The sequence below is a fragment of the Phlebotomus papatasi genome, chromosome 1 (genome assembly GCF_024763615.1).
Source record: "Phlebotomus papatasi isolate M1 chromosome 1, Ppap_2.1, whole genome shotgun sequence".
Lineage (NCBI taxonomy): Eukaryota > Metazoa > Arthropoda > Insecta > Diptera > Psychodidae > Phlebotomus > Phlebotomus papatasi.
This window is the reverse complement of record NC_077222.1, coordinates 15,839,143-15,865,329: the sequence shown is the minus strand read 5'-3', so window position 1 is coordinate 15,865,329 and position 26,187 is coordinate 15,839,143. Positions and strand designations below refer to the sequence as shown.

Genomic DNA, 26,187 nt, shown 5'->3' with positions numbered 1-26,187 from the left:
GCGGCGGCTCAGTGGAATTTTTCAACTGACAGCTTCATCGACCATTCGATTAAATGCTGTGTGAGGTTTTTTTTTTAATGTGGTAAGTGTATTTTGCTGAAAATCGTGAAAAAACTATTAAGTACCTTAAATTTGGGGATAAAAAGTTAATTGAGGTGTGAATGAGAGGCTAAAGGATAGATAGATGCTGAAGAATTAGGGATTTGTGGTGTAGTTATTGCCAAATTCTGCATTTTGGTTGAGTGAAAAATTCTAACCTCACTTTTTGGTTGTCAAGAGTGAGAAAATGTGAAATTCTCAGAGGTCTTTTTTTTCCTGCACTTCTGAGAAAGAGAAAAAAAGTCTATTATTTAATGATATCATTCTATTTTTAGTGTTTTCCTTATCTATTGGCAATAGTTGTGGGTAATGCAAGTGTTTAGAGGTTGAAAAGTGAATGATAGAGAAGACTTTTTGCTAGTGATCTACTTTTTTCCTCCATTTCATCGTCCAAGAATCTCATTCCGGGAATTACTTCTTATCGCCCAAAATATTGCAGACAATTAAACGGCAGAAAAGTCCGCAGAGGGAGGGTGAAAAACTACCTCTCTAGCTGTTCTCTATTCGGGCACAAATTATCCGCGATATCGATAGTGCTTTAGTTTTTGTTATCGATTGTTTTTGTTCCAGGAAGGTAATTTAGAGCTTTTTTTTTCTTCTGAGGGAGGGAGACACCTAAATTCACCTCATTGATCCCCTTTTGCCCCTGTAAAACCCCATCAAATGCCCCATTAGAGTAAAATATTGGGTTTAGGGCACGCTTTGGTGCATCTAATGATGATCCCTGAGTGAGATTTACAGTGAAAGTGTTGATTTTTCTCTGTCCAAAGCGCATCCATGTGACTTACCGGTTACATGCAAAATGTGTAATGGCTTCCCCGTTCTCGTATTGATTTATGGCCTTTTGGGCTATTGCTCGGCTGTTTGTTCCTTTTTTCTTGCAGAATTGTGAGTGCAAAAGAGCTTAGAAAATGATCAATGCAACGGATTTGCACGCTTTCTTGGGCAAAATCGAGGGTGGGAGCGTTGCAGTGGATCTACTGAAGATTGTTCCAGCGGCCGGAAATGCAAAGTCCAAGCAGAAGAATGGAAAAATTCGACTGGCACTCGATATGGAGGATTGCTTAGATCGATTCTACGGAGGCTATTATTCGGGTAAGTTTTGTTTGTTTACATCTCAAATTTTTGGTGAATGGCTTTTAATTTCTTCAGAGATTTTTTTATGGTACATTTGTTGGGGCTTCTGAAAAAGTCACTGATATTGCAAGTGACTGAAGAGTTGAGACAATCTATTGATGGTTACTTTTTGGTTACAAGGGAAGATTTTATTGCGTAATTAATTATCAAGATCTTAACGTTTTTATTAAATTTAATAAAAAATTGTAGGGGAAAGCACGCTAACTTCGGACGATTAATACTTCAAACAATTAATTTTTTTCGATATGTTTTAAATCAGGCCTGAGCTAAAAGAAAAGCCGAAGAGAATTTGGTGGTGCCTGTTGGCATTCTTCGAAATGCCGCGAAAATTCACGTAGAGAAAATGAGAGGTTTTTTAATGTGAAAATTGTTTAATTCCTTAGACTTAAGTCATTTTCACAAGAAAATCCTTTTAATAATTTAGTTGAATACAGTTATTTGGGTTAATTGTAAATATTTGTCGATATTACAACAAAAACATTGGGATGAAATTTTGAGCTGGAAGACTCATATTCTTTTGAGCTGTCCTAAAATTCAGGATAGGTTTGAGAAAAACCCTTTTGTACAACACTGTTTTGGTTAATAAGGAATGCAAAAGTACATATTACAAGAAGGGGCACGACCTGCTAATAAGGATAAAATAGAGAAGAAAATATTTTGTCGCATTTCAGAGATTTTTTGCAATCGCAGCGCCGCCAGACGTTTGTAAAGTGAGTTATTTGTGTCTATCTCTCTCACAGTTGAATTGCGAGCGATTTAAGAACTTTTCATTTGAAGTGATATTTGCATTTAATTTCTTTGTATTTCTGCAAGATTCAAGTAAAAGGGTGTGTAGTGAACAGCTATCCGTCTTCCGACAAAGATATCAAGAAGACAATTTCTTTCTATATGAGTTTTTATGTCTGTTATGTGTTTTTGGCGCAAAAATATTTATCATGGCACCGTGAATGAGCGGAATTAGTGTTACCAGTATGGCTATCTGTAATTTCCATTAAAATTATCAACACAAAATTTCCGATAATACACGACTTAACGAGCACATGTCTGTATTAAATGAATTTAGTCCATTATAATATTATATTTTAATAGCTAGTCCAATGCCTCAAATTTCTAGAAAAGAACCATGGGTCAAATCCATTAAGAACATAGAAATAAAATGAGTTGTTCGAAGCTTAAGTCGTCCGAAGGTAGCGCGTTTCCCCCTATTCAGGTTTTTGTGTCAATCTCAGGCTAGAGGCTTATTCCATTTTTGTGAGTCTATAATTTAAGAACAACAAGCAATTGCAATGATTTTACATAACCAAAAATTTTTAGTAAAATCTTGCTAAAAAATTAGTCATGTAAGGGAAGACTTTTAGACTTCGGACACACCCTGGCTTCGAACACTTCATATTTTTCCCATATTCCTTTAATGAACCTGATCATTTTTTTTCATAAAATGTTTAGCTTAAGAAAAAAAAATACAAAATGTCCGAAGGCAGAATGTGTGCGAAGCCTGAAAACCTTCTCCTTATATAGCTAAATCTTAAATCTGAAGACGGCATTTTATGGGTTTTACAAGGTTTTCAGCGTTGAGCTCGTCAAATTATTCCGTTCGGGTTTACATTTTTAATGAAAATTATGTAACATATTACCAAAAAGATATTCAGAATTGACCTCCAGATCTAAAGTTCAGCCCTATGGATGAACTACAGGGAATTCCGTTTTCAAAGAAATTCTCGGGACAGAAAAAAGCCCGCGAATTCACTCCAGAGACACAGAAAAATTGCAAAATTCATTCAATCCGTTTTCACTTAAGCCGGGATTCCCTATACACTAATTTACCACATTTGTGGAACATTTACCTTTGATATCTAAATTCTAAAAACAATTAAATTAAACAATTAAATCATATGGCTAAACCTAAAGTCGGAAGCTCGTAAAAAGCCCATATTACGCTTGAAATTTAGCCGAGTTCTTAAAGGTATTAATTCAATTGCAGTGGTTTTTCAAAGTCAGGCTAATCAATTAGGGTGGCGGCATTACTTGTGGCCTGTCTTTATTTACGGCCATGTCTCAATTTTTGTCAAAAAATGGTTCTGACAACCAAAAAAAAAGTGTGTCAAATATTTTTAATTTTAAGGTTACCGACATCTCTTTTTGACATTATAAAGTTTTTTTTGCGAGGAGGCCATAAGTAAAGACAGGCCGCAGAGGCCACAAGTAATGTCACCACCTTACGTTTTATATGAAAGTCACAGTCAAAACTTTCCTAAAAATTTAGACATAATTAGAAAATTCAAGTTCTATGACTAAACTTTAGTTCTGAAGACCGCCTTAAGAGTTCAGACTAGAGTTTTATACGTACTTCAGATTTAAGGCTTAGCCATGTGGCTTAACTTCTCTAATTTATTATCAATCAAAATTTTCAAGATGAAGAAAATGATTCATTAAATTCTGAAAAATTTATGAAATTGCTTGCTATATAAGATTTTGTGATCTTTGGAAACTGTGTTAAAGTTTCAATCTGACAACCGCTTTAGCCTGGTTTTCGAAGGACTCAAATTTCTAAAGAAATAACTTTTAAAGTGTGCTATCAATATCCAATCCAGCTCTACTCTTTGGGAACAATTTTTGTCAAAAATTACTTTTTGGAAGAAATTTCTTACAATAAAGAACAAGGATTTTGACCTGAAACTTCTCCTTTATTACTCACACAACTTTCTGGAGCTTATGACCGTGGCTGAGCGTAGTAATCTAGTAAAATATTTGTCCTAGTCCCTTTTCCTAACAATTATTTTTTATACCTGAGGGCCAACCTAAAGCTCTTAAATGCTGTGTACGTAATAAAATAGGAATTTTGAGGCAAATTTCTTGTTTTCTATCCTAGAACAAAAATAATAAAACATGACAGAAAGGCGATGTTAAGAAAATCTTCAAAATGAGACATGAATTTTGATTTCTTGAAATTTTTCTGATCTAAAAGATGTGCCAGAGTCATTTTTAAATAAATTAAAATTGGAATACGTGAAAATTCTCTTGTGAGTTGAATTTTGGGGATAAAGAATCACGTTGAGTAAATTTATTCCATTTCGACTACTGAGAACAGATGGCTCGATCGGCAATTGTATCAAAACGCATTCCGAGTTGCAAGCACTCCGAAGTCGCCTGTAAAGAATCTCAGCTACCATAGGCTTATCTGGGCTTATCACTGGTATTTCTTTCTTTTCCATCTTGAGGGAACTGATTAGTTTTATTTTCTTGAAGAGGCAATTTTTTATGCTAATGACAGCAACAATATTCCGAGGATATTTACTATTTCTGGAATTTTTTTCCACCGCATGAGGGCGTTGTTATCTCCCGCTAGTGGCGCTAGTAACTGTTCTCAATTTAATAACAGAAATTACAGTAGAGTTCCTCAAATTTGAACATTTTTGGGGTGTAGAAGACATTTCTCACCCCTCAAATTTGAACAAAATTTTCGAAAACGTAACGGAATTCACGTGAAATGCACTTTCCCTAAACCTAAATTAAGAAAATTAGCTTTAGAGAATATAGGGTGGAGTAAGTACTTTTGGCCACTTTAAGGTTTCATGTGCTTGTAATTTTTATAATCTTTATTTAAATAAAATGAAATTTTGTACAAAGATACCTTAAAGCCGTTTCTTCCTCATAATCCAAGAGAATTCCCAAATTTTTTTTTTGGATATCTTAGTGAAAAATGCATTTTATGCAACTATGCATGTTTCAGTACTTTTGGCCACTTTGTAAGCACTTTTGGCCATTGTGTGTAAGGATTTTTGGCACTTGTTCCAAATATAATTTTAATAAAATAACAGAAGAAATAGCTTTCGAAAACTTTCACAAATACACAGCACAAGTACTATTCTAATTTAACACCAATTTTATGTGATTATTAAGAGTATTTTGAACGACTTTTGCACATTTTCTATTTTTGATGTAAAAATCAGTCAAAAGTCACGATTGTTTTTACTGAAATCCGCGAGGTGCGCCACGTGTAAAATGTATGAGAAAATGAATGGCCAAAAGTACTTACACAGCCGAAAAAAGTAAGCTCTTTTAGCCACATCCGATTTTCATTTAATTTGTTAGAAAATCTTATTAAGGATGATATCACAATAAAATTTAGTTAATTAAGAAATGGACTTTCATTGAATAACATCAAATATTTTCATCAAAAATATGAAATAATGCAAACATTACATTAATAAGTTTCTTAAGAATCCCATGTTTTTTTTAGTGATTGTTTACCTTGTCGAGAATTTCTTTCAATAGCTTAGAATTAATCAAGTCAATAAAAAATCAAATATGGTTTTCTGATTGGTTAGATTAGAGGTCACGAAATAAGACCCATTTTCTTGTTCTAAATAAACTCATAATTGCCTTACAATGTGATTTTACTTTAGGTGGCCAAAAGTGCTTACATGGCCAAAAGGGATGATTCTACCCAATTAATGTAATTTTATTGTGAAATATATGGAATTTGTTGCGGAAGTTAATATAATACGATAATAATGAGAAAATACCAGAGAAAAATAGTTCTAATTCAGACTCTACGCAAAAATTTCTTCACATAACCTCAAATTTTACATTTTGAACTCAACCGTCGTCGTTCAAATTTGAGGAACTCGACTGTAAACAGTTGGAGTTGAGCTAAACTTTCTAAGCTCCATAGAAAAATATTGCAGCTCGATGCCAAAATTTTCATCTGTAACGTTATGTAGGGGAAAGTGCTCTCCCTTCGAACGTTCATGCCTTCGAATATTGTGAATTTTTTGTTTTTCATTACATTAAATTATGATGGAATTATCAACAATTGATGATAAGCCAAATAATATTTAATTGAAATGTGTAAGTCTCTTAGGAAAACTAAAAGAAAATTCGCATTATTCGAACACTGAGAAAAAAGAGGGTGCGATTAACCTTTTTCCTCAGAACTTTAACACTTTTTAGGTGTAAAAAATATATCAACAGTTTTTAATGTTAATTTTACACTTGTTTAAGGATAAAATTAACATGAAAAAGGGTAATTTTAACCCCCAATACACCTAAAAGGTTGTATTTACACCGATTTTGGATCAATACTGCAGGGTAAGATTAACATTTCTGGAATGTTATTTTAACTTTTTCGTATTTCTCTCAGTGAAGGCGTGAACGTTCGAAGGGAGAGTACATTCCCCTATCATACACTGAGAAAAATCCGAATAAGTTAAAATAACATTCCGGAAATGTTAATTTTACCTTGCATTATTTATCCGAAATTGGTGTAAATATTATGCTTTTTAGGCGTATTAGGGGTTAAAGTTACCCTTTTTCATGTTAATTTTACCCTAAAAGGAGGTGTAAAATTAACATTAAAAAATGTTGATATATTTTTACACCTAAAAAGTGTTAAAATTACGAGGAAAAAAAGTTAATCGCACCCTCTTTTTTTCTCAGTGTATGATTCATTATGAAAAAAAACTGGCTTTAAGAAATATTTGCTGACAGATTTGTGTCTTCGAAAATAAGTCTATTTTGTTCTACGATATTATTCTAAAATACTAGCAAATGTACCAATAGAATCTCTGCCTCAAATTCAAGTTTTCATTGTTTTTATCTCTGTTTTTGTTACTACCTCCATTTTGCAATAAATATTAATTTCACAGAATCATTGCTACAATGTGGCTTATCTTGTAGATTTGCATCTTAAGTTTTCTCAGAAATGAATTGTATAGTATTTCATGAGTGTACGATGTTTCTCTTTCTCTCTCTATTTTCTCCCCATCAATAATACACAACACGGTATATTAGACTGGGCATGTGGTGGACAATGGAATCGAGCGTATCAGTTTGTTCAGCTACTTGCAAATGCATTTAGTACAGCTCAAATTGAGATAATTGCTTTTTTCGACGGTACACTCAGAGAGAATAAGAGACTTGAGGGCGAACGCAATGATTATCGCCAGAAGACAATCTCAGTGTTGAAACACATTCGTATGATTGGAACACCACCGCCAAAAATTTGGTGGTTGCCCCCATCGGGGCTGCGAACGTGCTTGAGAAATGCCATGCGCAATATCAATATTCAGGTCATTCAGACGATCCATGATCACACAATGGAAGTTATTGAATATTTTCACGAGCATCGTCTCGATGGGATTCTCGGTGTTCATCCCGACTACATCATTGCCAATTGCAGCAGGTACTTCAGTTCGCATGATTTAAGGCTGTCGTACAAGGGATCACTGGAAACGAAGGAATACAGTGTATCGAAATTGTTGTCAAGTCTCAGTCTCACAGCAGATCATTTGCCCTTTGTGGCTGTTCTGCTTGGTGGCTATGTATTGCTGGATGAGGCTCAACTCAAGAGTATCTATCAGAAATTGGGTGTTGATGTTAGTGGGGATTTTGAGGGAAAAATCCGCAAGATTGCTGAAATTGTGAGGAATTCTCCCACAAATGACACCAATGAATTCATCAAGCATCTCAATTTAGCTGATCATTCAGCGGCAATTGTGGAGTCTATTGAATATTATCAGCGCAAAGGCAAATTCTCAGTCAAGAAATATTTGGGCAATAAAAAGAAGATCTCCTTCGAGGTGAATGTTAAAGGCGATGATTCCATGCCGATGGCATCGGAAACAAGTGAAAATGACGAAGTTGCGAAGAAGATTCTAAGCGATGTGAACAATTTGGTGGATGAAAGTGGTAAGTTTCTTTTTATTTCGTTATTTATTATTTTTTTTTTAAATTTTGATGTGGTTTGGTTATTTGATTTTTGGTGTGTGTCTTGGCTAATTAACAAATGAGAAATTTTGGAAATTCTACTATATTCTCGAAAATATTCTTTTATATTTTCAATCTTTGTTTCTCATATTCAAAAGCTGGAAATATTTTTTTAGGCACACTTTCAATAATATTAGTCGTTCTAGGTACTTACACTGAGAGAAATCCGAAAAAGTTAAAATAACATACCGGAAATGTTAATTTTACCCTGCAGTATTGATCCGAAATCGGTGTAAATATTACCCTTTTTAGGTGTATTAGGGGTTAAAGTTACCCTTTTCATGTTAATTTTACCCTTAAAAAGGTGTAAAATTAACATTAAAAAATGATGTATTTTTACACCTAAAAAGTGTTAAAGTTATGAGGAAAAAATGTTAATCGCACGCTCTTTTTTTCTCAGTGTTAGCACAATCACAAATATTTACAGAAAAAATAGTTCATTTTGGGTGTTCTGGTAAATGTTACCCCTTAAAGAGTTTATCCATATTTGATTTTCATTCATAATTTTCCAGTTCGGGGTATGTATGTCGTTCAGAATATTTCAGAATATCGTCCAGAATCGTTCAGAATATTCAGAATATGTGATGAAAATTGGTTAATGTTGATAAAAATGACTCAGCTATCTGCTGAGTGTACCGAGTCATTCTTATTTAATGAAATATATTTTTTTAATTAAATTTAAATAAAGACGAAATTAAGTATTTTATTGTATAATATGGAATGGTTGTAACTAAACCAATTGCTAAAAACTTAATTTTTTATGTGTCTTCGCGAAAGTTGAAAGAAATCTGAAAAATTTAGAAATAATAAGATTTAATGTAAGTTCTGTTTGAATATTTTTTAAAGGTATTATTATTTTCCCTTCATTTAATACAGTATTTTTTCTACTTTTACCGGTTAATAAAAATTTAAATTTTGAAAGTGTCTTCGCTAAAATTGAAAAAAAAGAATCTCACTTGATATTGAAAAACCGAAAAAATTAGAAAATATGTTTAAATGTTTTTTCAAAGAACAAATGTGTCCTTTCGTATAATATGGTATTTGTCTATTTTTACCGGTTAGTAAAAAATCAAATTCGGTGTGTGTCTTCGCTAAGATTAAGAGAAATCCGAAAAAATGAGAAAAAGAGCTCTCTCTTTTTGACTGGCCTAGCCCCAATGAAATGAAAAAAAAGACATATTGTAAAATCGAAGCATACAACCAGAGAAAGGACATTTCTATCGTTTAGTCCTGGAGGTTGGAATCAAGATCAAGAATGAGATGAAATAAATTCAATTCAATTCAAATCAAATTTGAAATCCTTTGGAAATTATATAAATCTTTTTTATGAAAATGTAAAATGTTTATTTAATGTTTTTTTAAAGGAATAATTTTTTCCTTTTATTTCTATGTTATTTTCCTAATTGTACCGGTTAGTAAGAACTTTAGTTTTGATTTTTTCTTCGCTAAAATTGAAAAAAATCAATAAAATATTATAATTCAGTGGAAATTATATTGAAATGATTTTTTTAAAGGAACAATTGTGTTATTTTCGTATAATATGGTATTTTTCTATTTTTATCGGTTAGTAGAAAATTACATTGGGTGTGTGTCTTCGCTAAAATTAAAATAAATCCGAAAGATTTGGGGAAAAATAATGGAAACTATGTAAAAACGTCTTTTTTATTAAGTAATAGGGTAAGTGTGCCAAATTTCGGCATAGTTGCATGCAAGCGTCAAAGTCTCAAGTTTGAAATGTAATATTTTAAATACAAATTGAGTTTTTTTTTATTCATTCTTCTAAAAGAGTGTTGCTGGGAACCTTGTAAAGAGTTTACCGTCTTTATTTACTCTAAAATCATTCTTAATACATTTTAAAATGAATAAAAATATAGACATAGTTATGGTGCCCTATTTCGGCCACCTTCATTCTCATACTTCCTTGCCCTTCGGGAATTCTTCCAATATCTTTTTCACGTCATCTCGTTTGTCGAAGCTACATTTTTTATTATTCTTTTGCATTGTATAATCTCTAGAATACGTAAAATCTAAAAGTTCATGGGAATTCGAGGAACAAAAAAAGTTGGCCGAAATTGCAAGCTGGCCGGAATTTGGCACACTTACCCTAGTCCTTTTCACTTCTTTTAAAACGATATTCTTACAAGTTTTCTTGTTTAAAAATTTCAATCTTACATTTTGAGTGTGTCTTGGCTAAAAAAAAATCGGAAAAAATAATAATATTTATTAAAAATTAAGTTTAATTTTATTTAGGGAACAATTAAGTTTCCTTCGTTTAGTACGGTATTCTTACCATCCACAAGAAGATCTTGAAGAATTCGAAAATCTATTTCAAAAGCCAATAAAGAGACATTCCTTGAAAAACACTTCTTGATACTCTCTGAATACTTCTTAATAACTCTTTTACGAGCTTTTTATTGCATTATTTCATAAATTTTCCCCATCTTGTTCGAAAATTTAGTATGAAAATTCGAAACTGACCTTGAATTCTTCGAACATCAACGACTTTTTGTGCAAATAGAGTTCCATTTACCTTTTATCCAAGACACTATTGGAGAATCAAAATCTACTTGTGTTTACACCCGTTCTATTTTTACCGATTAAAAGATAATCATATTAGATAGTGTCTTTGCTAAAAATTAAAAAAAAAATCTCATATAAAACAATGAAAATTACGTATTAGAATTCATCATCAAATTTCTGAAATTTCTGTTTTACTTTATTTTCTAATTTAATATAGTTTAGTAAAATTATTCTGTTACTTATTTGTGTTTATCGAAAAGGTTGTAAAAGAAAACCAAAAAAATTAATTAAAACTTACTATTCTTAAGGAAAATGTATAAATAATTTGCTCCCATACCCTTCAAGGAATTTTTTTCTGTTTTTGTTTTCAAATTAACTATTGAACTTACAGAAATTATTAGAATTTTTAAGATGTTATTTTCTATTATATTTTGTTTGTTTTTTTTTTTACATTATTCTTCTAATTGCGGTTTGAGTATTTGGTTTGACCGAATATGGTGTGTGTCTATGCTTAATTTATAAAAATTAATTAATCCTGGAATAATTTTAAAAGAAATCTGTCTAAAATTTAGTTATTTATAAATAACATTTTTTCATGATTTTCTGAAAATTTACTGTTGTTTGAGCTATTCAAATATTAAGGAAAATTCATATTTAAATATTATAAAAGTTTCTAATTTTTTTAATAATCACATTTTTTTTTAATTTCCAATCATTTATTAATATATTTTAAAATAATTTTCTTAATATGGGTCCAACAATTGATTTTTTGTCCAATAGAATCCTATGCAAATGGAAGTCAGCCCAGCACAAATGCAAGTAGCACTAAAGTGAGTACTTCCAGTGGTGGACACTTTATCTACACGCTTCCCGGCGAGGTGCTAAAAACTTCACTGAACCGTCATCAACGTGGCATGATGGATTCAAAAATTTATCAGCTTTTAACCAAGAAGTCCATTGTTTTGCCACAGGTAAGAAAATTCTCACTTTTCTTTGGCCTTCCCCTTATCTTTTTCTCGCAAAAAGGAGAGGTCACACGAAATTATGTTATCCCAATTGTCGTAAGAAGAGACCTTCGAGGAATTCTCCTTCTGCCCATATTTCTGTTTACATTGGGCAAAAGTTTAAAGTCCGCAAAGAGAGAGAAGCACGTTGAGGAAAATTGAACACATACAAGCCACTCAAATGTCAAGCAAAGTTAATTTAAGCCATTTGCCGTTGAAGCTGAAAATGTAAATTTATGGGATAAAAATGGAGAAGACACAGAATTATACTTTTGCAAAGCAATTGTTTGGTTTGCATTCTATTGATTTTTCATTTATTTACTGTTGTTTTTTTTTTTGCAATATGACTCCAATGCAATTTTCTTGGAAATCTAAAATCAATGGGAATGTAATTAAAAAGAGAGAAGGGAAATATAAATTTATTAGTGCATTTTCCGGTGCTGGGGTATATTGAAAATGTGCAATGAAAGAGGTATTCTTGGTGTTTGCAAAAGCGGAAAACCAGAAAACTTTTGTCATTTCAAATTTATTGATTTTTTGTACATTTGAAAAGACCAGCAGAAAATATTTTCCAGGTGTAATTGAATTTTGCTGAAGATATATTAAAGTCTTTTGATGCCATGAAAAAAAACTTATTCTGTCCTCTTTAATCATTTGTTCTTTTTTGTTGTTTTTTTTCTTGTGCCTACATGTAATTTCTTAGAAATGGGGCATTGTATTACGTTTATCAAATTACGTGTTGGATTTCCTTAAGCTCAGTAATAGGGTATACTAAGAATACACACTGTACAGTGAGTTTCAGAAAAAGTTTGCTAAGCAAAAAGTGAAACAATTATGGGAATTTTATCAGTGGAAAAAGTGCTACAATTTAGAGCTAATTAACTTAAATCCGTATTTTCTTCCACTGATGTGATGTGAAAAAAAGTTCACTGAAAAATATAATATTTTAATATCGTCCACTTTGTTTGAAATATCGGACAGCAAGCTTTTGCCTTTTGGGAACTCTTCTAAGTGTTTTTTTACAACATTATGTTTTTTTTTTAATTATTACTACCTCTAGAAAGTGAAGGAATTAAAAGTTTGTTGAATTTTGAAAAGTAAAACAAGTGGACGATATTGAGCCTAAACAAAAGTAGATTTTGATTCTCCAATAGTGTCTTGGATAAAAGGTAAATGGAACTCTATTTGCACAAAATTCGTTGAAGTTCGAAGAATTCAAATTCAATTTCGAATTTTTATACTAAATTTTCGAACGAAGTGGGGAAAATTTATCAACTATCAAAAAATATGAGCCCCGCGAAAAAATGCACGCCCCACTAAAATCCGCGAAAAATTCGCGCTCTGCGAAAGTGCGCGAAAAAATTCGCGCCTCGCGAAAGTGCGCGAAAAATACGCGCCCCGCGAAAAATAGTGTCTCGCGAAGATCCGCGAAAAAATTCGCGCAACTTTGAGTGGAATTTCGGCCACCTTGTTTGGGACTACTTTGCATGCAAACAGTGATAGAAAATTTCGAAACGCCTCACGGAGTAAGTTTAATATTTAGTTAGGGTGGATTGTGGAAAGCTGGGAAGGGAGACACTTCAAGTTCAATTTCAAATGCATTTTTAAACCGATTAAATTTTTTTTTCATTTTCTTTGCATCATGAGATTGCTTGTGAAATATTCTAACAGAATCTTAACAGTTTTTTAACAGATATTTCAACCAATTAATTGGAATATTCCATCAAATTAAAAAACAACGCATTTTGAAAAGATGGACAAAATTTTGGAAAGTGGAAAAAAACTTTTGGAAAGGTTTAGGGTTTTCTGCGTATAATTGTACATTGGATGGTTATGCTAATCCCTCATTAATGTCCGGGTAACACTTGAGGAATCCTAATTACCAGGAACTTCCTGGACGTCCAACCAAAAAGAGGTTCTGTAAATTTCACAGACGCCTCGCGTTGTCCAGCAGTTATTGCTTTATATCGGATGCAACTTTTTAGCACATTTGGATACCCAATCCGCCCAGGTCCTTTTTCACTTGCTTTGAGAGTTCTGTAGAGGCTCCTCTTGTTTTTCTCCAGATGTTTTTTGCGATATTTACTATCCATTCTGTCAGAAAAAGTGGTCTTCGGAATCTGGAAATCTTTGCAGCCTTTCTCCAGGAGATTTTCTCCTTATCAGCTGCTAACTGCTGTTGCAACTATTTCTCTGGGTACTTAAGGATTTTTGTCGTCCTTGTTAATAGGATTTCACTGTACAAAACCACCAAATTCATTCACAAAATCAACTTGTCCAAGATTTCATAAAACTTGTTTTGAAAGCAACGCGAAATTAAATCACTTTTTTCTCCTTTTAAATGTAATATTTCGCAAATATTTTTTATTCACTTTTTAAATGGATGTATGTCCTTTTGTTGTGAAGGTTTTATTTAGTTGGCTGAATGCTTATTTTTCGTTTGAACCTCAATATCGAAGTTAAAAAATAATCTGAGAGAAAAGTTGTACAGGAACGAAAATGTAGCTGATTAAATTTTCTATCAAACCCACAAAACAGATTGTTAGGGACAGTCCTAGTTTTCGAGATATTTTTGATCAAAGTTGCTAAAAAGTTGCGATTTTTCCATGTTTTCTGACATATTTGAGACTACAGCGCCCCTGGTGTCAGTTGTACGAACTTCATCTGTTCAGAGGATTTATCGGGCATGTAAAGGAGACCAAATTATTCCATAGTGAGAAATAAATCGGTTCAGCAGAATCAGAAATATAGGCACCCAAGTATCAAAAAACGGCAAAAACGGTTTTGCCTAGATTCCAGGCGCAAAAACAAAATGAAATCAAAATGATAAGTATTTTCGTAAAAAATTTGACCCTAGCAATAGAAAAAATAGCATGAGAACCCAGGGACAAAAGCATCGTTGCACAGTGTTATCAAGTTTTTAGAAAAGTGTCCCACATTCCACACTGCTTTGTCCAACTTTCCAAACTGTCTCGCTTTAGACAAATTACCCTAATTACATTATAAAAGAAAAACATCATTGACTTTTCGTGGAGTTAATCAATAATTTAAATTAATTTAGTTGCTTGGCCGAAGTTACATTCAAGGTGTCCGAAATTTGACACAGTTCTCCTAAATATCTTCTATGCGATTTTGTATATATTGAAGTGATTAAGTTAAGTGACCTGCTAGATGTCTTACGCTTTGGAAAAAGTTAAGACGAGCGCGGCTAATCTACTGGTGTTATGAAATTATGTCACCACTGAAGGCCGAATATTCATTCTCTTTTTGAGAATTATATAAAAATGCACAAGTCGAATTTTATAGAATTTACAATGCTTGACGTTTCTATCGTGTTTAGGCTATCTTTCAATCTTCTTATGTATAGAAATCTTTGATTTTTTTATATTAAGGTAAACGGCATTGAGCAGCGATAAAATAATTATATCATATTTCCGCTTAGACATATTTATTATAGCTTGAATTTTTGATGAAATTTTATGATTAGCATTAAATGTTAAAGTGTGATTTTTTTCACGTTATACAAAATTCCTTTCTAGAGAAGAAAAGTGCAATTTTAGATGGGTTCAAGAAGACCTCTCTCTCTGTGACCTAGTGATCTTTTTTTCCATGCTGAAGTAATAGCTGCTGTAAAAGAGAGTACATTTCACATGTTTCTCAACAGAGCAGCATCATTTTATCTCATTGTTGGTACATATTTTATGATGAGTAACAACAATCTTTATCACAATAATGTCTCTCTGATGTTCAATGTTTAGCCTGAATTGCCAGCAATTGCCAATTTATATTTTTTCTCTTCCTCCTCCTCCTCCTCAAACAAACAAACTAAAAAAAAATAGGTGCTAGAAGACGAACAAAGCCGTGATGTTCCATCTGTTCATTTGTTCTATCGTCCTGCTCGTCAAATGATTTACGCCATTCTATTCAACTTATACCACCAAAGATATCTGTGTTCAAAGACAAATAAGAATCAAACGAATGCTGCTGGAAGTAGCGGTGGCAGCGGTGGTAGTGGTGCAAATGCTCCAAAGCCCGATGTTGTTATATCTGAATGGATATGGACACCGCAGAATGAATATAAGAAGCCAGAAATGGTGAAGGCCACCCAATTGCCATGGGCCGTTCCAACGGTGCAACGTCTCTGGTTTGGTATGGCATTTGAAGATAAGCAGCGCCGAATGAAGGCCTTCCTCACAATTATGCGATCGGATTCGCTTTTGATGCTCAATCGGGGATATGTTCCGCAGCATATGTTGGTGATGGCGTGCGTTTTGCGGTATATGATTACAGATCCTGACAAAAGTATGCTGACACGTCAAGAATTGGATGCCTTCCTGGCTACAGCATTCTCACATCAATTGCTCAATGTTGAGTACACACAAGAATTGGTGGTAAGTTTGCTTTTCTTTTTTAGTCTTTTTCAATTTCCTTTTCTTGTTTTTTATACCATGAAACTCCCATGATATTTTTCCCCAAATTTTGCAATTAGAAAAATTACCCGAAAATTGAAATATAATTATCCTTAGTTTTTTAGCAAATAATGATTTTCTGAAGGATTTTACATTTCTTTCCGTCCCTGAAATATTAAACTAGATTTTTTGCAATTTATCTAGAGCAGAAGTGTGCAAGAACCGTTGAAACCGAATAAACGTCAAAATAAATTTATTCTGATAGCGTTTTGACCATTGACGTACATGTTTCATTTGACGTTTATTCAGTTTCAATGGTTCTTGCACGCCTCTGATTTAGAGAGACAACTGATCTAGTTTTCAATAGAAAATCCAGGGGCATGACGTTTCCTATGTTTTCCATAAGTTTCTAGCGTGCCGAAAAAACTTGAGTTTATTAGCTATTTTCTGTCATTGTAGAATGAATTAGGAAATAATACAAATACAAAACAAAAGCCAATTTAATAACGAAGAGGCAACCGAAAACCCAAAATTGACAACCTACGTAGTTTTGGAGATATCTCGTGAAATGTGTACGAAAACAGGAAAAAAATTACACTAAAACTGGTCGCATTTTTCAGAGCTAATGTCACCCCTCTGAGAAAATCTAAATAATAGTACTATTCCAAGAAAAAATTTACATTTTTAACACTACTTTTCTCAAGTGCTTCTGCATTATCGACTTTTCTTTGTATTGGCTCCTGTCACGGTTGTTTGGTGGTTTTCAAACACGATGACCGCGGTGTCACATATAAGATTAATATTAATATTAATAAAAGCCGGAAAAAGAGGTATATAGTATACAAATTTCAAATGGAAAATCACGTGTGTTAGAAAGAGTACACTCTAGTGGAGTAATACGATGAGTAAGATCAGAGATGGTAAAATTTCAGAAATTTCACAGTAGTGGCCACCTACTTTAGGCGGAAATTTCTTGAAATTTACCAACTCTAAGTAAGACATTACTGTTCGTATTAATTGCTTTCTGAATCGTATGACAGGCAATTCGAACAATTTTCCATGCGTGCCAACTGTGATTCGGTCAGTTTTCGCGCGAAACACGAGAGAGAGGCAAGACAAAACATTTGCTATCTTTTTTTTGACATTCTCGCAGTTCAGAAAGTATTAATTTTAATATTAATCTTATATGTGACATGGTCATGAGAACTGAGGAATATAGTCGAGACAGCAACCAACACAAAGAAATGTCAATAATGCAGAAGAACTTTAGAACAGTAAAGTGCTAAAAAAACATGTTCGGTTTTCATTGGAATAGCACCATTACAAAAGTTATTGAGTATTTAATACAAAGTGAAACTTTTAATTCAATAAATTAAAAATTAAAAAAAATATATTATTAATCTTTTGCACTTAACTATCTTTGAAATTATGAAATTTTAAATATCTTCGTGAAATTGATTAAAAAATTGATTTAATTAACCCTTTAAGGACGATTGGGTCATCGGTGACTCAAGAATTAAATTTTTCCTATGGCCATCTAAAGTTATATTTCGCTCTAAAAAGGCGGAAAAATGATTTTTTCTGACCCTCAATTTTAAACTTTCTTGTCTTTGAAAGGTTAACCTTTTTGTCTGTTTTATAAAACTGATGGAACTTAATCAAGGGTACTTTCAAAATCCCAAATCTGATATCCGTTTGCCGTGGGATCCCTAGATTTTTTTGACATCTTCCGAAATTCAAAAAATCGTATCACTGCACCACTGACTGGGTGAAATTAGTAAATTTTAAATATCTCTTTGTGTCATACAAGACCGGGTAGATAATTTAAGTCTTAAAGATTTTGCTGCTCGAACTCAAAGAGAGAGCAGTTATATAATCCAGTTTTTCAACTTGTGGCACAGCCAGTGGGCAAACGGTAACAGATATCGACTTCTGGTTTCGACGACCTCCCCCCCCCCATAAGTCAATATTATCTAGGACAGCTTTTATCCTCCCTACCACCCCATCCTTACACGCCAAAATATTTCGAAAACGACTCCTAGATTTTATTTTCATTTTTGAATATATTTTGGAATCTTCGAATCTTCGAAATAAGCCCAGATAAACTTATGGTTAGCTGAAAAGAATCGCGTAGAGTAAACTGTCTTGTCAGTCGAATTTGATAAAATTGGCTTGATGTGATTCTTTATGCCTTCGGTGCACCTTTAGATTGGTAATATATCATTAAATCAAAATTTGCGCCCCTTTCTTTTTCAAATGATTTGCATAAGTCTATCCCACTCTATCGAACTCAAATTTGGACTGAACTAAATTTAATTTAGGTTTATGTTTAAAAGAAGAAGAAGAGTACAACAGAGTAGAATAGACATATGCAAAGCTTTTCAGAAAGAAAGGGATATGAATTTTGACTTTATATAATTTTCTTGATCGAAAAGGTGCGCCATTAACCCCAAAATTCAACTCATAATCGAATTTTCACGCATTCCGAGTTGCAAGCACCTAGCCGACCTGGGCTTATCATTGGTCATATTGTATTTTAATTATTTTGAGTACAGAAAGCCAACAAAAGAAAAAAAAGTTTACTAAAATCGGTGAACAAACATTAGAGATGGAGTCCGGTCCATTAGGATATAATAAGTGTCGAGGTACATTGGGATGGTGTGGGGACAGGTGCGACCCACCGTTGGAAGAGCCTCGATGTCAGCAGCTCTCAGCTACTACATACTAAAATTTAAAGAAAAAGCATCGTCAAGTTTTCGAAATATTCGAAATCGAATTTTCGAAAATCGATTTTTCGATTAATCGAACCTCCGATTAAATCGGATGAAATTGGGGTGTCAAAGGAGTTGTAGTTCTACGAGAGCTTTGCAAAATACCAAAATTTTTCAAGTTTTCATAATTAGAAACCTTCTAGTTCGGGTTAGAGGGTCGGATGACCTTAAGTTTGGTACAGATCGAAAGGTCTTAGGCCCAGCTATAACATACTAAAATTTGAGCTCGATTGATACTATAGGGGCTGAGTTATTGAGAAAACAAAATTTAGGGGTGATCCAAAGTGGCGGAAGGAGTTGCGGTGGATCTGACATCACCGACATCACCTTCTAACCGCTCATCGACATTTAACCTTTGCCGAAAGCCGTTTGTCGATATATCTTTTCGATTAAGGACAGAATATCACATTGACGATAAAATGTTAGCCATAGCCTCACCGTATTTCGTTAATTTTCGCATTTTCATTGCAATTCTTACGCAAATTTTCCATTACCGCATTACCTTATCTCATACTCGGTGGCACTTGGTGAAAATAATATAAGAAAATTGAAGAAATAAAACAAAAATGCGATAGATATGCATAGAGCCGTTTCGCACGCTTTTTCGCGGTCCCGAAAATATGCATAATCCCGGGGTCCCCTGTACTTACGAGAATTTCGTAAGTACAGTAGACTCTCTCTCAATTGGACATTTGGGGCAAAATGTCGTCCGAATTATCGAGTGATTTAAGCGTCGAAATCATTGTAAATTCCACAAAAAGCGCTCAATTATGAATAATCACGATAAAATAGGAAGAACTACAGCGAATTTGAGCGAATTAGCTTCATAATTAAACGTGAAAATTGTCAACAAAATTTTGTGCCCGATTGAAAAAGAACCGATTGAGTGAGAGTCTACTGTACACAAAAAAAAATATTTTGTAAAATTGTTTGTAAATGTTTGTGAATTCCTATGGGAGAATTACGAAATGCTCGTGAATCGTATAATCCACAAACAAGTTCGTAAAAGTTTGTACATTTTTCACAAACATTGTTCGTAAAATGATCATTTGACGAACATTTTTTGTACTTTTACAAACATTTGTTCGTAAATGTTCGTAAAATTTTGTCATTTGTTCGTAAATTTTTGTTTGTCTGGCACAAATTTACGAACAAATACGATGGAAATTCCCTGGCCTTTCCGGGATCCTTTCAAGGCATTTCTCACTACATTTCGTTCGTAGAGATCATCCTAGTCATCACAAAAGCTAAAACTTCACGAAATTTCGTGAGAAAAACACCTGTCCAAAATAAGGACAATAACCTCAATGGTAAACCTCGTAGAAAATTTCCCATTTTTCACACGAAAAACGTAATTCACAAGGCAAATCTCACTTCAGGTCAAATGTACAAATCACCATTAATGTGAATCAACACAATAATAAATGAATATTTAATAATATCACTGAAAAAAAGCGAAGAAACATTGTTAGTACATCACCACAGCTAAATAAGACTGAAGTAAATACAAAGCTCTATCATATTTCTCGTAAGCAATTGCTCACACTGAATTTTCAACAAAGCAATTTCAACTCAAATCATATTCAAAATTTAACGTATTTAGTGTTAAAATCTTCCAAAAAGAACAAATATTTAGATAGAATTCATTGTTCATCAAATATTGGAATAAAAATCCATCATTTTAATCAATTTATTTTTAGTGTCCAATTTTATCCTCAAAGTGTCCAAAATAAGAAACTGGACAAAATTATGAGCCTTTCTCCTATTCACATTTGCGAAAAATTTTACCGAATAATTTTTTCCCTGTGGATTTTGTGCGGAGTTATCAAAGACTATGTAATTTTTGCAGCTACCATGTGTCCATTTGCGCGGTGTCTACTTGGCCACGTTGTTTATGCAGGGTGTAGAGACGGCTTCCCTGGCCAATGATGCCTGTGGAATCCCTCTGCCATGGCTGATGACAAATCCATGGTTGTTCTTCGATGGGAAACTCTTCCATCTCAAACTGAAAATGTCCACATATGTCCAGAGTCTCCGGGAACTCTGTGACGATCAGATTGAGATTGTGCTCAAGATTGAGCGCTTCCGCAAAGCCATCCTCGAGGATGTTGAGCACTATCTCCTGCCAGCTCACATTGATCACACAATGTATCGCCCGGGATTCCTGCCACAGCCACCACCGACAAATCTCCCACAGCATTTTGGCAAGGGACAACTGCATCAGATGGCCAACATTCCACAGGCATCTGCCGACGCCAGTGGCTACTATTCCTCAGCCGTGGCTGCCACTGGGGCTCCCTACTACGGAGCTCCACTCACATCCCGTGTTCTTGCCGGCTCGGGAATGGATGCTGGAACAGCGGGAGTTGCAATGCGCGGAGGACGTGGTTCGGGCGGGATGTATCCACAGCAGAGGGCCGGAGTCGCCAATGCTCGCAATGGGGCACACCAGAAGGGCTATCAGCTGAAAGTTGGAGGTAAGTTTGTGACTTTTTTTATTACAGCGATTTTTATGCTCTTCGTGTGATTTATTGATGGTCTATTGATTTTTCAATTACCGCTTTCATTGCCTCATTATCAGTCATCTATCAATCACGATTTGTGTGATTTATGTTTAGACGGGTTTTAGACAGTTTATTTGATTTTTATCTTTATGGTTAATTTATGGCTCACGGTTTTTGGATTGCAAATGATTTTCCGAAATATGTTCAGTTGATTTTGTTCTAAAATCGGTACACAAAATGTCTTTAGAATTTGCTAATTAAGGAAAAATTGATAAAGTAACAGAAAGATAAGGAATCAATCAAACTTTGTCTTCAATGAGAAGAATAAATTGGAGAAATTTCAATTTTTATGATTTCCACATTAATTATATTCAGAACTGTATGCTGGATTTGCAGGAGTTGTTGTGGGCTCATGGGCTGCTGGTGGTAGTGCTGCTCAAATGCGTCCAGCCCTTGGGGGCAATCAGAATGCCAACAGTAGCAATGCTGGTCGATCTGTGCGTATTCCAGGTCGTGCCGGGAATGCTGCTGTGCGCTTTGGTGTCAATGGACGTGGCACAAAGGGTGTTACGGGCAGTCGGTTGCATCGTGGTCAAGTGACTGTGCCCCATCATCAGGGTGTCAGTGGTGGACGTGGGGCTGCTGGGTATCCGTATGGTGGAAAGGTGAGTCGCAATAAGAATCGCAAGACCAAAAAGGAGAAGAAATCTTCAAAGGCAACGGCGCCAAAGGCAGAGAATGATGCTGCAGCAGCTGGTGCCAGCAACGGGAACACCAACAATGAGGCTGCAACGGAGAATGAAGTGGCTGAACTGACTGAGAACTTGAATCAAGTTTCACTGGAATCTTCCACTGTTGAACTCCAGAATGGGTGAGTTATTTTTTTTTTCTATTATTTATTGATTTTGATTTTTTATGATAAAGGGCAACATACTTATTTCTCAATTTGAATTAAAATTTATTCATTCCGAAAAGAATATTTCGTATAACTTTGAACAAAATTTCTGAGTGTTTTTTTCAACCTGAGTTAAAATAGACTTGAATAGAAATTAAGACTTACGAGAACTTTAAACAAAATTAAGTACTTTTCTCTAGAGTTTGAGGTCAATTTTACGAGCGGAACCAGACAAAGGTGTCTCGGATAAATAAGCAAATGGTGCGTTGTACGAGATAATTAGTGTTGTACTAGATAAATTTATTAGGAAGAAAAGTAAGGTTACATAAGTACAGTAGGTTTTACAATATTTTAGCATGAGTAAGAAGCATACGAACAAATGAAAAAGTAAATACGAGAAAGGTAAATAATTTAACGACTTAAACCTAGTTAACGAGAGGTCTCCAGTTCGATTCTGGGCGGAGGCAGGAATTTTTCCTGTCTCCATTGAGAAAAAACTGGATGATTTGAGTGTCAATTGCTCTGATTGACGATTTCTCGAAATTCGAAAATGAAACAAATTGTAGGAGCCGTTTTCGAAATAAACCAAAAAACATGGTTTTTGAGGGAGTGGGGAAAAAAGACTGTCCTAGATAATGTTGATTCATGAGGGGATCGTCAAAGACCTGAAGTCGATATCTCTTACCGTTTATTTTCTAGCCGTGTCACAAGCTTTCAAACAAATAAAAAATATTTGAGAAAGATACATCAATTACGGGTACTATATCGATCCATGACCGATTAAGTACGACGCAGTCGGGTTGGAAATTTCAAGATCTTTCAAAAAAAAATCCAAATTTAAGCAAATCGGTTGAAAAATAGGCCCTCCAAAGTGGTTAAACTTTGATCTTCGAAAATTCGACATAGAAATGATTTTCGAACGTAGATGTTCCAGGACGAAATATTCTAAAACTGGAATAATTTAAAAATTATAAGTTTTTCCTTGCAGAGTGGATTAATTCGATAACTTTTTTGAATTTTTCGAAATAATACCCAGTTACCTACTTTTTGTAAGAGATGTGTGTCTCGGAAAAAAGAAATATGGGCACTTTCTCCCCTAAAGCCTTTTTTATAATGGGGAATTTAAAAGAAATCATCATTCGAAAAATTCGAAACATTCGAATACAAACAGAACTTTCGAGCCCAAACAGAATTAGATTTTGATTCCCCATTAGTGTCTTGGATAAAAGGTAAATGGAACTCTATTTGCACAAAAAGTTGTTGATGTTCGAAGAATTCAGATTCAATTTCAAATTTTCATACTAAATTTTCGAACAAGATGGGGAAAATTTATCAAATATCACACTAAAAGCTGACAAAAGAGTTACTCAGTGATTAGGGAGTGATTAAATTCTGGGGCAAGAACAGTAAAAGTCGTTGTTCTGTTTTTTTTTCCTCACAACAATGTGGATACCGTCACATTTTGACACTTGAGCACTTAGAAATTCGAACAGGATGTACCTCAGTCACCTTGCGGAATTATCAAGAAGTAAGAAAGTCTCTTTTTTGGATTATTTTTGACAGACACAAGTACACTTGACTAAAGCTCAGTTTGGAGCTTTTATTTCGAAATGGTGGTTTCGAATCAAAATCCCCGCAAAGGGGCATCTATTCAGGAGATTTTTTTTTCGAAACCTGCATTTCGAAATAAAAGTCCCACACTGAGCTTTATTTCTGTGCATTTCTGCTCAAGATTCAGCTCACAAAATCTCCGTCTTCGAAAGCTCTGTTTGTGTATGTTTGAATATTTTGACATTTAAGCGTTTTAAAATCAAATTGTTTTTTTTTTGTTTTTCAATATTTTCTTTTTGGTATTATTTGTAAAAAGTGCCTGGTGTTGCATTAAGTTTACCTGTTCACAACCGATTTGAACCGATTTATAAAGTACTTAAAACACAGCCTAAAATAGCTTAGAAGCAATACCAGTTATTTTCGGATAAAAATAGTTATAGGTTATAAACCGGTTCATTACCGCTTCATAATCGATTGAACTCGGTTAATGGTTGTCTGGAATTCCAAGACCTTTCCAACGATGTCAAACATGATACCATTCGGTTAAGATAAGGCGTAGATCTTTTTTAACCTTTGTCCTTGAAAATACGTTACGAATGATTCAACGGTATTTTCGTATAAGGACGAAATTTTCGCCTGGATAATCTCTAAAACATATCCAAAAATGAGAAGATGCCAAAACAGAAATTGTACAGAAATATACAGTATTAAACGGTAATAAATCTGTTAAATACCGGTTAATTTATTTAATTATTAAAAAAAAAAACAAACGGTACGTGAGAGATATCGTCTTATGGTCTTTGATGACCCCCTCCCCTCTCGCTAGAGGTGTTTTTCACGCTTTCCCAATTGGATATGTAAATAAATTGACATGAGTAATGGTGCTAAAGCGTGTCCCGAATTTAAAAGAGAAGAAGACAAATGACTCTCATTAAAAAACTATAGTACATATTAAAATACTATTTATATTTCTTTAGGTACGTGTCCACGATCAATTTGCGCAGGTTCTCCATTTTTATCACTTTTCTCAGCCAAAATACAACCTTTTTCAATATTTTTTTCAGAAATAAAAAGCTGATGAAATTCTCTTGAAACGTCAAAAAAAATCGAAACAAAACTCAATTCCTATTGTGAGTAACTTCATGTCGAAATCTTGTCATTTAAATCCAGGACACGCTTTATTCCAATGAAAAATGAACATTTTGTTTTAGCACTTTTCTGTTCTCAAGTGCTTCTGCATTACCAACTTTTCTTTTTATTGGTGCCTGTCATGACTGCTTTGGTGGTTTTAGAACACGGCGAGAACCGGGGACAATAGTCGAGACAGGAACCAGCACAAAGAAAAGTCGATGATGCTGAAGCACTTGGGAACAGTAAAGTGTTAAAACAATGTTCAGAACTTCTTTGGAATATCACCATAAAGCACATTTGTCTAGAAATCTCTGTCAAGCAATCTGAGTTGTCAAGATGATTCGTATTTATGATTTCTAAATTTTCCCGTTTTTTTTTTCTTTACTGAGAATATTCTAATATTTTTTTTTTAAGTTTAAAAATTTATGATTTCTGTTTTATACTACTTGTTAAATTTGATTATTATTATTTATTATTAAAATCTGCTGCAGCCAACAATAATTGCTGCAATCAATTGAAACTCTAATCTCTTCAGAGTACCTTTTATATCAGGAAAATTTGAAGAAATCAAAATTCGCGTGTCTTTCGAAAGGATAGACATGCAAAACTTTAAAAAAAGAAATGGATGTGAATTTTGATCTTATGAAATTTTTCTGGTGTAAAAGGTATGCCGGAGCCATAAGAAACAATTTTAAGAAAGGAATTCCTTTCTCTTTGGTGTAACAGGACAACTGTGTTGGCATCTGACCTGGCCAATTCGATGTGTGACGAGATCCTCAAGGAGGAAGAGAGTGAGCAGAAGAAGAAGAAGAAGGCCGAAGTAGATGGGAATGCTACAACAGATTCAGATGCAAAACCAGCCGAAAGTTCATCTGGAGCAGCCGAAAAAGAGGTAAAGCTTGATAAAAATGGTGTTAATGGTACGAATGATTCACATGATGCCCTTTCTATAAAGTCCGCCAGTTGTGATACTGATGTCAAGTTGAAAAGTAGTCAGGGTAAAGGAGAAATTGAGAAGAAATTGGAGGAAAATGGCTCCGCAACTTCCGCGATTGGGCAGAAAGGACAAGAAGATGTGCCTGTTAACAATTAAAAAAAACAAACACACGCATACAGATAGAAAAAAAGAAAATGAAACATTTTCATTTTTTAAACATTTTGCGCATCTACTTTATATTATTACTGTTAAGAAGAATGTGAAATGTGTATTTGAGAACTTTTTTGTAGGTTTATACAATAAGAATTTATAATATTTTTTCCCCTTTCTTTCACACTTTTTGGCCTTTTTGGTAAAACCAAAAAGATAATGTAGGTTTTAAGGTTAAAAAAGAAACAATGATCAATAAGAATTTTAAAACAGTTTTAAAAAAATTTATTGAATAGACAACTCTACAGTTG

General features: G+C 33.9%; 1 protein-coding gene across 8 annotated transcripts; it reads left to right on the top strand.

The window, feature by feature from the left end:
• Nucleotides 1-27: 27 nt before the first annotated feature.
• On the top strand, nucleotides 28-25,921 carry LOC129797986 (constitutive coactivator of PPAR-gamma-like protein 1). 8 transcript variants are annotated; one of them, XM_055840912.1, is made up of 10 exons: nucleotides 61-303; nucleotides 375-673; nucleotides 984-1,194; nucleotides 7,030-7,926; nucleotides 11,305-11,495; nucleotides 15,368-15,919; nucleotides 20,558-21,185; nucleotides 21,609-22,083; nucleotides 25,516-25,681; nucleotides 25,745-25,921. In XM_055840912.1, exons 3-10 carry the CDS (start codon nucleotides 1,011-1,013, stop codon nucleotides 25,880-25,882), a joined length of 3,231 nt encoding a protein of 1,076 aa, XP_055696887.1. In that variant the 5' UTR covers nucleotides 61-303; nucleotides 375-673; nucleotides 984-1,010; the 3' UTR covers nucleotides 25,883-25,921. The 8 variants fall into 8 exon arrangements, with proteins under 8 accessions (XP_055696885.1, XP_055696882.1, XP_055696884.1 ...); XM_055840910.1 differs by lacking the exon at nucleotides 375-673 and having other exon boundaries at nucleotides 28-82; XM_055840909.1 differs by lacking the exon at nucleotides 375-673 and having other exon boundaries at nucleotides 37-82; nucleotides 21,588-22,083.
• The last annotated feature ends 266 nt before the right edge of the window (nucleotides 25,922-26,187 follow it).